Source organism: Ovis canadensis, chromosome 6 (genome assembly GCF_042477335.2).
Source record: "Ovis canadensis isolate MfBH-ARS-UI-01 breed Bighorn chromosome 6, ARS-UI_OviCan_v2, whole genome shotgun sequence".
In the NCBI taxonomy this organism is placed as follows: domain Eukaryota; kingdom Metazoa; phylum Chordata; class Mammalia; order Artiodactyla; family Bovidae; genus Ovis; species Ovis canadensis.
In genome coordinates this window covers 100,652,063-100,668,998 of record NC_091250.1, presented here as the reverse complement: position 1 = coordinate 100,668,998, position 16,936 = coordinate 100,652,063, and the positions used below count along the sequence as shown (strand labels likewise).

General features: G+C 38.7%; 1 protein-coding gene across 8 annotated transcripts in view; it reads right to left on the bottom strand.

Moving 5' to 3' along the window:
- YTHDC1 (YTH N6-methyladenosine RNA binding protein C1) overlaps window positions 1–12,909 on the bottom strand; it is a 38,804-nt gene extending 25,895 nt beyond the window's left edge. For 4 of the 8 annotated variants that reach the window (XM_069594238.1, XM_069594239.1, XM_069594240.1 and 1 more), the window contains exons 1-4: window positions 12,459–12,909; window positions 1,502–1,603; window positions 808–1,136; window positions 253–679 (exon numbers count right to left, since the gene is read on the bottom strand). In XM_069594238.1, the coding sequence (XP_069450339.1) occupies window positions 253–679; window positions 808–1,136; window positions 1,502–1,603; window positions 12,459–12,486 (886 nt within the window). In that variant the 5' untranslated portion in view covers window positions 12,487–12,909. The remainder of the gene's footprint in view (window positions 1–252; window positions 680–807; window positions 1,137–1,501; window positions 1,604–12,458) is intronic. The other 4 variants (XM_069594242.1, XM_069594243.1, XM_069594244.1 and 1 more) reach the window with 1 other exon arrangement.
- Window positions 12,910–16,936: the final 4,027 nt, after the last annotated feature.

The window sequence follows — 16,936 nt, the reverse complement described above, 5'->3', positions numbered from 1 at the left end:
AACAAATAAAGTAATATGCATTTGCAATACAATCAATTTGGAGCTGAGAAACACCTTTACTAAGAAATGTAAATCTTATTCAAGTGCATAATACATCCCAAAACACACCATATTTTTTTAAAAAAAGAACAAAAACACAGGACAGTCTTACTAACATCCCACAGTGCCTCAAATTTCATAATTCAATTTTAAAATATTCAAAAAAAAATCAATCAGGTCAATTAAAAAACTTTCACATATAAAAATTAGTACCTGATCCATCTGTTCCTGAACCAGATCTGACAGACCCATCCGTGAAGGTAACAGATTCGGAATCAGAGTCGCTAGCCTCACTTCTAGTGTCATAATCGTTTCCCTCTTCCTTCTGGTCTCTCTCATCCTGTTCATATTCTTCTTCCTCCTCTTCCTCCTCTTCTTCCTCCTCCTCCTCCTCCTCTTCCTCCTCCTCCTCCTCTCCATCTTCATCCACCTCTTCATCTTCCTCTGCATCTTCTTCTACCTCTTCGTCTTCTTCCACATCTTCCACCCCCTCCTCCTCATTCTCAGTGTTGTTGCCTTGCTCATCAGAAGAACCACTGCTGCCAGTCTCGTGGTCAGAGCCATATTCTTCAGAGTTCACTTCCTCCTTAGAAGACTGGCTGGATCTGCTTGCACGTCTATCCACTTCAAGCCCAATTCTCTGATGTTTAAAGAAAAAGGGAATCAGCAGTCATACAACAGACAAGGTCAGAGTGAATAAACAGTTCTAGCCTCAAACAGAATTGAAAGAATTGCTTTCTGTATTATATCTGCAATAATATTTACTACCTCAGAATCATCTGGTGTAGGGGATTTGACCCTCCTTTCAGGATCCCTTTTCCGCAGACAAGTTTTGTCTGGTTGACTCTTATAAGGTTCTCTGGAGGCACTGCTTGACAAACGAATCTTCCGATCAGCTTCTAACCGCTTGTTTCTTTCAGATCTTTGATATTCCTCATTTTTATACTCTGTGACTGATTTTCCTTTTGTACTAACCATTCTTTTGTTGTTGTTAACTGATGAGCTCAGTGGCTTAGAAATCAACTGTCTTGAATGAACAGAAGGCTTTTGTCGCTTTGTGTCAGCAGATTCCATTCGGTCACTTTTCCTTTTTGAACCTTGAAAATACCAAAAAAAAAAAAGTCTGGGTATTAAGACTTATTTCACCAAAGTTCAACAAGTAAATATATCAGAGAGAAAAAAAAGCCTCATTTCTTTAAAATGTCTTCTGAAATATTTGTACTCCAAAGTTAATCATAAAGAAAACACAGCTTTCAAATACTGGAATAAATTCACTTATCTGAGACATTTCACATGTTTGAAAAAATATATATTACTCTCTTTCATGTGGAATTGGGTACCAGTGCTTGTTATGATTGTGTTTTTGGTGTTAAGAGCCTCAAGGAACAAGTACGAAAGCAAAGACTTAAGATATTTATCTCTATGTACACTGTTATTTTAACAAAATAAAGAGAAATCTTACCCTTTTTCTCATTTTTATCTTGTTCACTCTCTGGATTATAGAGTTCATCATCCTGTTCTGGTACTTCAGTCAAAATATCATCTAGAACATTAAGTTCTCCATCTGAAAGCAAGGAAATTAAAAAGTAATGGGGAAAAATCATTAAGTATTTATTTTTGAGTACTTACTGTGAAGCTATTTAAGTATGAGAACATAACCTTTAAAGAGCTTTTATTTCAGGATCAAGACACAAGAATAATTCCTATAAAACCATACAAAGTAGAGGATATGATACAGAGCCCTGGTCTACAAAGCCTAGAGTATATATCACATAGGGTATGAAAGGATATACTGGAGTACAAAAAGAAAAAGTGAGAACTTATCTGTGCATCATCCTTTCATCTCTAGTTTTTGTCAACTGCTTTAAACTGTACACAATGAAAAAAACAACAATACAGGTGCATAACTTTTAAATAAACATATCTATCAAAGGGATTCCCAGGTGGTGCTAGTGGTAAAGAACCCGCCTGCCAATGCAGGAGATGTGAAGAGATGTGTTTGATCCCTGGGTCTAGAAGATCCCTGGGGGAAGGGCACAGCAACTCACTCAAGCATTCTTGCCTGCAGAATCCCATGAAGAGGAGCCTGACAGGCTACAGTCCATGGGGTCACAGAGCATCAGGCACAACTGAAGAGACAGCATGCGTATTTATCAAAGATTGTGTATTTTGGGAAAATACTTACTGATTACCATTTTACAATTCAGAAACTCTGGTAGACTGCAGCTTAAACAAGTAATCAAAGTTAACATCACCCACAGTGGGTCAAAGCAGTATCATGGACCCTGGTATGACACACTACTCATGGAACAATTCTGCAATACTCCTATGCAAAATACAAAACCTAAACCTATACATAAAGAAACAAATACAAAACCAACCCAAATTTAGAGGCATCCCAAAACATCAATATCATGAAATACAAACAGTGGGAAAACACTTCAAATAATTAAAGGAGACTAAAAGACATGTGATACAGCACATGATCTGAGACTTAACTGGAAAAACTAGTGAAATCTAAGTAAGGTCTGCAGAGTACAAGTATCAATGTTAACTTCCTGATTTTGATAGTACTACTGTTAAGTAAAAGAGAATTCTACTTTTTAGAAAATACATACGTAAGTATTTAGGACCAAAGAAGCATCCTGTCTGCAACAGACAAAAGATGGAGTGTGAATGAATTAGAAAGACCAATATGGTAAAAAAATGTTAACATGTGAAATGTGGTTGAAAAGCAAAAAAAATCTTTGTACTATTGCTACAGCTATCCTGTTGTCTGAAATAAAGTCGAAGCAGGTTAAAAGAAGGAAATTAGTGATGGGGTACATAACCAGAAACATTTGAGGCTGCTGGTTTGGACTATAAAAAGTATAACTTGTCCAGACAAAGGAACCATTGACTATAACTGATACTTCCAATGATCACGAAAACTTACAACTCAGTTTCATCATCCCACCCCCCTTCATACCCCCCCATCCTGTCTAACAGGACAAAAAAATTCTTAGAAATATATGCAATTATGTATTTACTACTTTAAACTGATTTTTCCCCCCAAATAAGGCACTAAGCTAATGGTTAACGTTTTAAATACTAAGCATACAAGCATCAAAAATATCTTTTCAAATTTAAGGTGCCATAACAAGAGGTATAAAATCATAAAAACTGATGAGACAGGACAACTGTACCCATGGCTCTAGCCAAACAGCAAAGCCCACTCAAAGTGTAACAAGGTTTATTAACCTGAGGTCTTTGAACAGGTTAGATATAACTCAAACTTCCCCAAAGAGGAATAGAAATCAGGGACTGAAGAGAACTAAAGCAGATAATGTAGGTAAAATAAGAGGAAAAGCAAGGTGACAGAGGATACAGAAAACAAATCTTCTGTACTTGGAGCCACAGTTGCTACTTAGAACACTGAAAATTACGTATGCGTGAAACAGCATAGTAACTGATTTCTTTGAACCATAAAAATGCTTCCCTGTACTTTACTATTATTCTAAAATGAATATATACTATATGGACGGCTTCCTTTTTTTTTTTTTAATGTTACTGAAAATCAAGATATGTAAACCAAGATGGTTTCTCTCATCCTATGGGTTCATGTTTTCACTGAAGACAATCCCCTCGAAACCTGAACAGTGCAAATACAATCTTTGGATGCTACTGCTAAGTTGCTTCAGTCGTGTCCAACTCTGTGACCCCAGAGACGGCCGCCCACCAGGCTCCCCCATCCCCGGGATTCTGCAGGCAAGAACACTGGAGTGGGTTGCCATTTCCTTCTCCAATGCATGAAAGTGAAAAGTAAAGTCAAGTCGCTCAGTCATGCCTAGCAACTCCTAGCGACCCCATGGACTGCAGCCTACCCGGCTCCTCTGTCCATGGGATTTTCCAGGCAAGAGTACTGGACTGGGTTGCCATTTATATTATAAATAAAGAATAAAAACAGATAATTTGATTTTTAGAAATCCATGTTTTTCAGATATTAAGCAATCTTTGGGTCAAAGTTCTCTAGTCAGTAAAAAAGTGGGTCCAACAAATCCTGAAAGATAAGACATCTGTAGAACCAAAAGGAAAAAAAAAAAAAAAAAACTATGACATGACAGCAAATAAGACAATTAATACAGTGCTACCTAAATCTTTACAAGAAATTGCTAGTTGTTGATTAGAAATATCCACCCAAAAGCTTGAACAGTCACATGAAATTATATACTTTTATACATGCTAAATCTAACACAGAAAGAAATACTGTGAAGCTGATTATATCAATTTAAATTTTAGACATGCCTAAACTATGGTTACCCTACAAAAAGAGTACTATACTCTTTAAAAACTTCAATAAATAATTGTATTAGACAAACCCAAAGATTAGTTGCCGTTTTAGAAAGTATTTACAAATTTTTAAAATACTAACCAATACTTGCTTTTCCAACATTTTATCACTTTCATACATATCATACATGATACACATAAAGTATATTTTAGATAGACTACTTTGCAGATAAAGAAATAAGAAGCTCAGAAGTTCAAGTTACAAAAACTCACTTGTCTAGAGTTCAGGCTTTCTAAATATATGGTTAAATTACATGTAAACAATAGAAGTACCCTTAAACAAAGTGTAACAAAAAACCACAAAGCATCACTGAAAGGTTGGGTGCACCAGTAATTAATTTCAAATTAGTGCATCACAAAGCCCTGTATCCCAAACACTGCAGCATCTTAAATTTCCTTTAAGTTCAACTATAATATCCTCATTTGATGTCTACAAATTTTTACCCACTTTATACTCTAGGATAACAAAAATGTGATTGATTTTATCACAAAATTGAAAAACTAAGACGTGCAGGACAAAATTCAGCCCACGGCCTATTTTTGACTGGCAAGACAAGAATGGTTTCGACATTTTTAAGATTGTGCTTTTAAAAGAGAAACGAATATACGACAAAGACCTTATGAGGCCTCCAGAGCCTAAAATATTATTTTCTGACTCCCTGATATAAAAGATTGTATTTGTTACTTTTCTCCACCATTGAAATCTTTTATTTGCTGAAATATGATACAGATGAGATTTGTGTTTGAAAGGAAGAAAATCCAGGTCATCATTCAAGAGCTAGGTATCTTTGGGGAAGTCCCAATCTGAGCTCCAGTTTCTTCACCTCTGATAAGAGGTATTTAGAATAAAAGGATCACTGTTTGGGGTGGGGACAGGGAGGGGCGGGGGGAGCAGGTATTTGACCCTCCTGAACCTTGCATTAATAATGACTAGGGTACATGATACACAAAATATAGTCCTCAATATAAAACAAAATCCTCTTTCCTCAATAACACAAATATATAAATATTCTGACTATTGCAGTAAATTTAACATGCTATCCCAAAACTTGGTGACTTAAAACAATACAGTTATTTATTATTACTGCTTATGGTTCTGAAGCTCAACTAAAGTCTCGCAGGTGGCTGTAGTTAAAGGATGGCTAAAACCATCTGAAGGCTTGCTTATTCACACTGGCTGGATAGATTCAAAACAGCTGGGGCTCCTAGGGCATGCTTTTCAAATGGCACCCTCTACCATGACAGCTTCAGCATAGGTCAACCTCTTTCGTGGTGGTTTAGAGCTCTAAAGATAATACAGCCTAAAAGAAAAAGGGCCAGAGTTATTTTACTCCAAGACAATCATAAAAGTCTACTTAGGTTCAAAGAGAGGAGCCAGGGACTCCAACTACTGTGGAAGAAATGTTCCAAATACTCGGAAGGTGTTATCCAAACTATCACCACTTGCTTAGTTTTGCTTAATTATAAATGTAAGATGTATTCTTAAAATAATGAGAAAGTATTAGGTTATAAAGCTAACTGCTTCCTATGACCATTCATTGGCCAGAAAATGTACACTTTGTATGTATTTTAATTCATGTTTTTAATTTAAAATGAATTAGCTATAAAGGATTATTTTACTAATCTCAGAAGTTACTACTATGAAAGATTAACCTACCCCTGGTACATCCTTTTGGGGAAGAAGAGAGAAAGTAACAACCACTGGTTCTCCAGTGTGACTTATTTTATGCTTTAAATCACTTGTTTTATCCTGAAATTTAACATTATTCTGCACAGTGATATGCACATGTTCAATTTCGTCACAGTAGTTTGACAGCAGCACCATAAGAATATTAGCAATAAAATGAACAAAGGTTAGCAGATGCCTGGTTAAGAATTCTATATAAAATATAACTCAAATGCAGCATTTCCTAATAGGATTTTTAGATGAATTTATTTATTTAAAGATCTATTTATTTTTATTTTTTGGCTGTGGTGAGTCTTCACTGCACAAAAGCTATTTTGTGGTGCTTGAGTTTCTCATTGTGGTGGCTTTTCATTGCACAGGCTCTAGAATCTGGGCTCAGGAGTGATGGCACATGGGCTTCTCATTGCGGCAGCGTCTCTTGCTGCAGAGCAGAAGGGTGCGAGGGCTTCAGCAGCTGCAACACATGGGCTCAGCAGTTGAGACTCCTGGGCTCTAGAGCACAGGCTCAACAGTTATGGCGCATGGGCTTAGCCGCTCTGTGGCATGTGGGATCTTCCCCAACCAAGGACTGAACCCAAGTCCCTTACATTGCAAGGTGGACTCTTAACCAATGGACCACCAAGGAAGCCCCTCAAATGCAGTATTTAAAGTGCTTTATTTATTTTTTGAGAAATCTATATAAAGTCTTTAAAAAAAAAAAAAAAGACCCTTTTAAAGCCACAGCAAAAAATGAATTTTTCACAATGTGTCGATGCAACAAAGTAACTCAAATGAAACACAAACAGTATTCCCATTTATAGTTAAAGTTCAAATCTATTCAAACTTATACATTAAGAGCCTGTAGAATGAATTTAGCTCTTGGATGGTTTGTTTCTGAAAGCTCCAAGGGTTTAAAGTAAAAACATAAATTCTACATTTTAATAAAAGACTATTTGATCACTAGGGGCCCAGATTCTTACCTGAAAACCACCAGATGGAGCAGTCCTGAGAGTCTTTGGTAAAGACACAGACAAGGTAATTTATGTCAAAGCTGTGCATGAGACAATCTAGCTTTATGTTTCATCAGGGTATTTACCAATACTTCCTGAACACAGACCATACTTATCCCTTGCCATTACCTATTGTATTACATAGGGCTTCCCTGGTGGCTCAGATGGTAAAGAATCTGCCAGCAATATGGAAGACCTGGGTTCGACCGGAGTTGGGAAGATCCCCTGGAGAAAGGCATGGCAATCCACTCCAGTATTCTTGCCTGGAGAATCTCCATGGACAAAGGAGCTGGTGGGCTACAGTCCATGGGGTCACAAAGAGTCAGACACAACTGAGTGACTAAGACACACACTGTTCAGTTCACTCACTCAGTAGTATCCGACTCTCTGCGACCCCCATGGACTGCAGCACGCCAGGCCTCCCTGTCCATTACCAACTCCCGGAGTTTACTCAAACTCATGTCCACTGAGTCAGTGATGCCATCCAACCATCTCATTCTAGGTCGTCCCCTTCTCCTCCTGCCTTCAATCTTTCCTAGCATCAGGGTCTTTTCCAGTGAGTCAGTTCTTCTCATCAGGTGGCCAAAATATTGGAGTTTCAGATTCAACATCAGTCCTTCCAATGAACATTCAGGACTGATTTCCTTTAGGATGGACTGGTTGGATCTCCTTGCAGTCCAAGGGACTCTCAAGAGTCTTCTCCAACACCACAGTTCAAAAGCATCAATTCGTCGCCGCTCAGCTTTCTTTATAATCCAACTCTCACATCCATACATGACTACTGAAAGAGTCATAGCTTTGTCTGTACTGACCTTTATCAGTAATGTCTCTGCTTTTTAATACTGTGTAAGCTGGTCATAGCTTTTCTTCCAAGGAGCAAGAATCTTTTAATTTCATGGCTGCAATCACCATCTGCAATGATTTTGGAGCCCAAGAAAATAAAGTCTGCCACTGTTTCCACTGTTTCTCCATCTATTTGCCAACACACACTCTATTAAAAAAGCATTTTATCTGCCTGACCCTAGAATGCATATACCCATAACTCTTAAGCAACACTGATATTAAGTAACTACATAAAAATTTAAGGTTCAACTCAAGACACTGAGGTAACAGGAACACCAAACATATATACTTTTAGTACACAAGATATCTTGTGAAAGAGTAGGAATGCTAAAGGGGACAACCCTACTCAACTCCAGTGGATTCACTGTCTTAAGAGAAATGCAAGTACCCTGTCAGAGCTTATAAATTTTCAAGAGGATTTCCAAATTCAGATTTCTACTTGAATTGTCTGACTTTCAAATACTTCTTGATTTAAAACAAAACAAAGCACGCTGCTGCTAGCTTGATTCCCTTATGGAAATACAATCATCTGTGAATGCTTTGCATATGCAGTATATGATGTTCATACATGGACTTCATTATCATCGCTGGTTAAGCAAGCATCATCTTATGTTACCATCACAAACTATTAACAAACTGAGTTTTGAGATAAATATACAGATCCACAATACAACAAACAAAACAAAGAAAAAAATCACTGTTTTTAGAGAACCTGTTCAAAACTGTGTTGGTCAACAAGGCTTGTCTTCTGTAGATGGGAGTATTTGTTTGGATAAGATAAGCACAGGAACTTTAAAATCTAACTGGCTTTCAAAGTAGTTTTCAACCTTTAGAAGGTTATGTATGGAACAAGTATTCCAAAAAGTCCAATGAATTCAAGTACTGTGAATAAAATCTCACAGTTCTGAATCCAATCACCACAGGAATTAAGCAGGCAATTCCTCCAATTACAGGCTTGAGCTTTCAGGTACAGGTATTACAGAAGCATTTATACAAGGTAATGTCTGCTTATTACGTAGCAAATGTGCAAAGCCCAATAATACAAGGGGTTTATGACCAAAGTTTAACTGTACTGTTACTTACAGCAAATTTTTGCAACTTAGTACTCTTTCCACTCTACCAGAATTACACCTCAACCTTGAAATTCCTGGCCTGAAAGGCCACAGTCCTTAACTCCAGGGATATCAGTGTCGAAAATAATCTTTATCTGAGAAATGGTTCGTTTTTTGTTTTTTTGGACTCTGGAAGCTTCTGGATCAGGAGATACAGAGTACTATTTATTTCAGGATCCAGGTTTAGACTAAGACCTTAAGTATTTAAAGGGAGGAAAAACAAAAAAAACTGAGCAGTTAAATATATCGTGCTTTTTGTGTCTAACATAGGGCACCAATACATTACGGTTGTTATTTTAATTCAATTAATATAGTTATAGCGGGGTTTGGCAATGGAGCAACATTTCCTGGAGCCTCCCATTCTGTTTTGTTTTAGATTAGACGAGTCTCTCAGTTATTTTTTTGTCATTCAAAATTGTCACTCCTCTCAAAGAAGAGACTTGGATTTCCCATCCCATCCAAACTTCCTGTCTTTCAAAAAACAAACAACTGAAGTCTACGGAGAGCATTTGTAGCTTTCTGTCCTACGTCTATCATGGATAAAACAAATACACTGGAATATTACACATAATCTATGCTTTATAAAGCCCTAACTAAAGTGAACAAACACTATCTAGCCCTAAGGACATACTAGAGTGAGGACTTGTGTGTGCGTGTGTGTTACCAAATGCACATATTTATATGTACTTGCATGAATGTGTGTTATGTATAAACTGAGAAACTCAACTTTGGACATAAATAGCAAATATCATATAACTAATCAGTTTTTAATGAAGTCCAACCTTGAACTAACTAACTACAATTTTCTAAATCATTTATTCAAGGTACTGAGACAATTACTGTACACCAGGAATAGGGTAAACAAGACAGACATATTCCTGGCCCTCATGGAGCTTCCAGTTGGGTAACAAGCAAAAAAACATGTTACCTTTTAAAGTGGTACCTCATTATCCACATTTTAGATATATTAAACTTGTGTAAGTGTTCTCCAGAAAGGACTTTTTAAGAACTTAAATAAAATGCAAAGATGTTTATACAGAAAAGCAGCAAATAACATTCGATAATACCACCAACATTTCAACATCTTCCAAATCTCCACTTTGGATAATCACCACAGGAATTAAGCAGGCAATTTCTCCAATTACAGGCTTGAGCTTTCAGGTATAGGTATTACAGAAGCATTTATACAAGGTAATGTCTGCTTATTACGTAGCAAATGTGCAAAGCCCAATAATACAAGGGGTTTATGACCAAAAGTTGAACTGTTCTCTTATTTATAGCAAATTTTTGCAACCTAAACTCATTTCTTATCAAGATCTTACACCACTTATAGAATCTTTAAAGAAAGGCTTAAGATTTGTGCCATGTCTAAGATTCTTACAGGGCTTATCTTTATAATTTCTTAACGTTTCATTCAAGACAACTGATGACAGTAAGTACTGAGCTGCTCATTTTTCCTTGTTCAATGTGAAAATAAAGTCAAGTATTAATTCTAATTCTAGCTATTTTCCAGCTGTTTGACAAATATCAAGAAAGTAAGACACCATAGGCCTCAGTTTACTTATTTGCAAAGTAGGCTATTCTAGAAATCTTTCCATTTCAAAATTAAATAAGCATCTCCAGTAGGGTATGTATCTGCTAGCTTTCCCAGTAAATTACAGACAATCTTAAACTATAAGATAAGCACTTTTATCATAAATTTTGAAATAAGCTCAATTATGAAAATTAACTTTTTAAAAACTACACAAATGTGAGGCCTTTCAAAAGCTGGACAATTTATCCTAAGTATTCATGTAATTAGACATTTTCACCTCTAAATCCATTTCTAAAGCAAAAAATTCAATATAGCACCTACTCTTTTTCCTCGTGTACAACTGTGTCTACTCCATAACTGACTTACAACTATGTTCATCTTGAGACAAGTAACTCTTGAGAAGTACCAAGTTTTACTCATTTTTTATCTAGCTCATCTCGCATACCACAACCGCCACCCCACACACATAGCTCATAGATTACCCTCTTGAAACAATTGTTGACTGAGTTAATTCTTACTGATTAAAATCATCTATTTAATACTATACTTCTAATTAAAAGCAGTTTGTTTTATTTACCAACATCATGCAATCTTATGATCACATTCCTTCTGGATTTCTCAAGAGGGGAGAGGATTTTTAGGGCTCATTAAGGAAGGAAAATTCAACTACTAAAACCTAATCAATCCCATGATTGCATTCCTTCTGGATTGCTAAAAAGGAGGGGAGAGGATTTTTAGGACTCATTTAAGGAAGGAAAATTCAACTACTAAACCCAGTCACCATCTCCTGCTTAAACCAGGAGCAGTTATCTTAAACATATTCCCACCTAGTCCATTTCCCAAGGTTGTCCGTATCCCTAGAACAGTTCACTGATTTTTCCAGTTCACTGACTTTTTCTTCTTTTAAGGAGCAAAATTAAGAGATCACAGATCTAATGGAACTTGACTCTACAGTCCATTTAACAAATTGCTCCCCTCGCTAAGTTAATTAGCCACACAAAAGGGTAGATCCGAGAAATACAGGGCAGCAGCTGGCCATCTATGTATACATTTTTTAATAATCAGCTATATCCTTCCCAAAACTATTACAGTAATCTTTGGGTTGTAAAAAACCTTAACGCACCACCCAATCTAGACTACTCTTCAGACTTGTATTGATTCTGGATCTACATTAACATTCCTAGGCCAGGAAGGCCAGTATTTCAAAAGACCTGATATTTCATTCTGGCAACATCAGTTCCTCCCAAATTTCAAAGCAATTGTATCCCTCCGACTCTATAAATTACATTTGTTCCTAGTTACCCTCCAGGAACTACGCAAAACGTGTGTCTTTCAGAAGAGGGGCCAAGATTTTTTCTGCCTGGCCTGAACCACATAATCATCTTTTCAAACATTACCTTTCCCATAATAAGTAAATATGTAACCAAATAGGCCATTCCTGCCACTGCCTACTTAACAGGAACAGCCAGAAATTACTTGTCGACATTTCCCCTGACTAATCATCTATCTATACCACGTCTTAAACATCTTTACTTACTAGACTACCAGCTTTAATCGTGGCATTAAGGGTTTTCGAAATTCAGCCTAAAAGAAAAGATTGTTCTGAAAATACGCATTACCTCCGCATAATACTACCAGGAAATAAACCAAAGGGCCTGCAACTCAGAAGAGGCCTTCTCTCAGCCGCGCCCAGGACGCATAAACGTTACGTGAAGAAGGAAATTAGGATCAAAGAAAAAATCCAAGGCTAGATGAAGTGTTAGGTCATGTGGAGACCGAGGACGAAAGGGCAGGCCTGGTCCTTGAGGAGACCGGCTCCGCGCGGGGTAAGCTAACCTCCTCAACCCCCAACTCACAATGACGGCCACGGTTCGGGCGACCACTCCAGAGCCCCGAGTCCGCTCGCCACCTTTCTCCGCACTAACCTTTCTCCTCTCGGCTGTCGGCCGCCATTGCTCCCCTCTTGTTTCCGCTGCTGCTGCTACCGCCGGGGCCGCTTCGAGGCGACTCGCGCGGGTGCCGCAGGCGCGGCAGCAAAACAGGCGCGTCCGTCAGTCCGTCCGCTGGGCTGCGCGCTCCGCACCGTGGCCTCTACACTTAGCCTTCCCGATTCACCCTTTCTCCCCGCTTCTTCCCTTTCTCTTTTTTCCCCTTCGCTCCTTTCACTCTAGCCACCCGCAGCTTAGGCCCAGCCTTCCCGTTGGGGCTTACAGACGCGAGGCGGGGGGGAAGGCGGGGGGTTGGGGGGAGGGAAACAGATGGCGACGGCGGGCGGCGCTAAAATGGAGCCTGCTTCCTGCGTGAAACAATCCAGCTCCCGAAGTGCCCTGCGCTGTTTACGCTACGTTCCTCCCTGGGAACGTCACAGTGCGGAGAGGGACGAGGAGGCGGGACGGGCAAGAGAACGTGAACGTGACGTAACGTCCGCACGTCGTGCCGCCCCCCGCACCCCGGAAGTCTCTGGAATGAGTTTCATTTCTAGTGATTAAGTATTTCGAGTTACGTGCTATCCTGTGTACTCCCAGGTTTTGTCACCTGAAGCGCCTATTAAAGTACCTTCCAGCCTCAAGGCAAAGATGCTTCCTGTCTCTCCGCGGGACACCTGATTCAGTTCTGAAAATTGAAGGTTTATTTAGCACAAGTCTGGGCCAGTCCCTGTGCGGCCACCACTTTCTCCACTAAGTACAGGATGTACTTTCTAATTTGGTGCTGAAGGCTTACCGAAAGGCAGCTCAGGATGCGATCAGCATACTTGTAACAAAAGCCTACTAGTTTTTTTTACTGGGGAAAGGAATTATATTGTATTTTAAAATAGCTTTGTAAGTCACATAAATTTGACTTAAACATGTATCGAGCTCCTAGGGTACACAGTTGAGTTAAACAGACTTAAGAAATGAAAACTACGAAAGTGACCAAAAATCATTTTACATGATAGAGTAAGATCTTCGAGGACACTTGCTTAAAGTTCATTGTCTTAGGGATGAAAATGTAATTTTGCTTCACTGTTCCATAACTGAGTTTACAAGGGAAAGAAGATTTGAACGCAAAAAAAAGAAAAGGTTAACATTGTTAAGATAAAAAACCAAACTAATGACAAATTTAAAGAAAGACAGGATCTATGCTGCCTTGTTCTTTGACCTTGATTGGTTTCTCTCTTTAAGGAGTTTATGTTCTACTGAGGAAGACAAAGCATAAGTAAAAATTTAAAAATCATGATGAATTGTATGAAAGAAAAAGCTAATATGGCAAGGCAGGGGGGATAGGTGAAGGCTTTTTATATAAAATCCTGAGGAGATGAAGTTGAGACTGATACCCAGAAAAAGGTGGAGATAAGGGTCTTCTAGTAGAGACCAGCACACCCAAAGGCTCTGATCAGGAAAGAGACCTTGGTGTGGTCAAGGATCCACAAAGAACATCACTGAGCTACCACCCAGATAATGAGTGAAAGAGCAAGTGGCTGAGATAATGTTTGAGACAGGCCACATCTTTAGGAGTAAGGGCCTAATCAGGACCCAACCGAAAACAAAAGCAGCTCAGTATCTACAGAGAGAAATAATTTCAGGGGTGAGCCCCCTGGACAGAGATGGAAAACACCTTTGGCTTTCCACAGATCCACACCTATAAAATGAGAAAATAAGCCAACACAAGTTCAAGATGAGCAGCACATCTAACAGGAAAACAGCAAAATCTTAAACATCTCTGAAACATTTTCTGCAATGTTTACTATTAAATCAGACCAGGGCCAGGTCCTATAGAACAGGTTGCAAACTGGTGCCTGCTAACCTAAGACATCTTGAACCATCAGTGTTTGTGTGCTTTTACTGAAGCTTAATTCCTTTAATTGGGGCAGGCACTTTCCAGTAAGACTCTTCCTCCACCATCCCTTTCAACTGCCTTACCTTTGTCCAATGTTACTGACTGAAGTATGTATCAATGAAGTGTGTGAATTCAGGAAAAAAAAAAAAAAAGGTAGTTGGATTCTGTTGCCCTGGGAAGGTTATATAGAGTGAAGAGTAAAGTAAACTCAGTACAGAGTCTTAGACAATATCAATAAAGGGAATATACAATATGAACCTAGAACATCTTGTCATTAAGAGAATGCTGCTGCTGCTGCTTCTAAGTCGCTTCAGTTGTGTCTGACTCTGTGTGACCCATAAATGGCAGCCCATCAGGCTCTCCTGTCCCTGGGAATCTCCAGGCAAGAACACTGGAGTGGGTTGTCATTTCCTTTACAATGCATGAAAGTGAAAAGTCAAAGTGAAGTTGCCCAGTCGTGTCCGACTCTTCGTGACGCCATGGACTGCAGCCTACTAGGCTCCTCCATCCATAGGATTTTCCAGGCAAGAGAATGCTAGGGCCCTATCAAACTATGAGGCATTTTGAGCAGCTGTAAAGATAAAATTGCAGTGGACCGAAATATACCAAATATGTTTAAATCCTTGAACTCATCATAGTTCAAAAAAATCTATCAGTCCCCTTTGGGTGATGCTAGGGAACCAGTTCATTATTTTGAAAAATGGTAAACAAGAGAAGTCATCATTTAACCTGTCTTTCAAATTAGAACTGTATCTCATGGTTACCAGGAAAGTAGTTGATGAAAGAAAGTTTCTCTTTAGGGAGGTATTCAAGTTAATATGTGTCCAGGGTGAAGCAATGTTAGAAGTTAGGACATCATCATTTTATAACCATGAATGAGATAAACAGATCAAGACAGTAGTTATTAATGGTTGCTAATTTGTATAGCAGAAAGACTAAAACCAAGGCCCAGAATTAGCCACAAGAGGAAACAAAATGTGGAAGTTGAGTCTTGAATATTGGAAAAGATTAAAAAAACATAAATATGCAACCTAAAGAAGTTCAAGGTGATTAGCCTTCATATGACTGCAGCCCTAATCTGACCTCAATTTCCTGAGCCAGAACTACCCAGCTAAGTGGTTCTGAAATTCCTGACCCACAGAAATGACAAAAGATAACAAAGGTTGTTCTTGAAACCACTAAACTTGGGGGTATGTTGTTACATGGCACTTAGAGAAGTAATATAAAATGCCATATGTTAAAATCAATTGTATTTCTAAATATAGCAACACACAATTGGAAAATAAAATTTAAAAACATTTACAATAGCATTGAAAATATAAGATACTTAGGAATTCTGAAAACTATAAAACTGTAGACAGAAAATTAAAGAAGACCTAAATAAATGAAAAGATACTCATCATGTATTGAAGGACTCACTATTGATGTCAACCCTCCGTGAATTGATCTATAAATTCAAAGCAATCTCATTCAAAATCCCAGTGGAGTTTCTCAAAAGAAATTGACAAGGTGAAATTAAATTTGTAGGGAAGTGAAAAGGGTCTAGAAGAGTCAAAATAATTTAGGAAAACAAGAACAATTTGGAGGATTAGCACTACCTGACTTCAACACGTATCATAAAACTATAGTAACACAGTGTGGTAAAGTAAGACAGATTAATAGATCAGTCTGGTTCCAAATAGGAAAAGGAGCACGTCAAGGCTGTATATTGTCACCCCGCTTATTTAACTTATATGCAGAATACATCATGAGAAATGCTGGGCTGGAAGAAGCACACGCTGGAATCAAGATTGCCGGGAGAAATATCAATAACCTCAGATATGCAGATGACACCACCCTTATGGCAGAAAGTGAAGAGGAACTCAAAAGCCTCTTGATGAAAGTGAAAGAGGAGAGTGAAAAAGTTGGTTTAAAGCTCAACATTCAGAAAACGAAGATCATGCCATCTGGTCCCATCACTTCATGGGAAATAGATGGGGAAACAGTGGAAACAGTGTCAGACTTTATTTGGGGGGGGGCCTGCAAAATCACTGCAGATGGTGATTGCAGCCATGAAATTAAAAGACTCTTACTCCTTGGAAGAAAAGTTATGGCCAACCTAGACAGCATATTGAAAAGCAGAGACCTTACTTTGCCAACAAAGGTCCGTTTAGTCAAGGCTATGGTTTTTCCAGTGGTCAAGTATGGATGTGAGAGTTGGACTGTTAAGAAGGCTGAGCACTGAAGAATTGATGGTTTTGAACTGTGGTGTTGGAGAAGACTCCCTTGAACTGCAAGGAGATCCAACCAGTCCATTCTAAAGGAGATCAGCCCTGGGTGTTCTTTAGAAGGACTGATGCTAAAGCTGAAACTCCAGTACTTTGGCCACCTCCTGCGAAGAGCTGACTCATTGGAAAAAGACTCTGATGCTGGGAGGGATTGGGGGCAGAATGAAAAGGGGCCAACAGAGGATGAGATGGCTGGATGGCATCACCGACTCAATGGACGTGAGTTTGAGTGAACTCCGGGAGTTGGTGATAGACAGGGAGGCCTGGTGTGCTGCAATTCATGGGGTGGCAAAGAGTCAGACATGACTGAGCGACTGAAC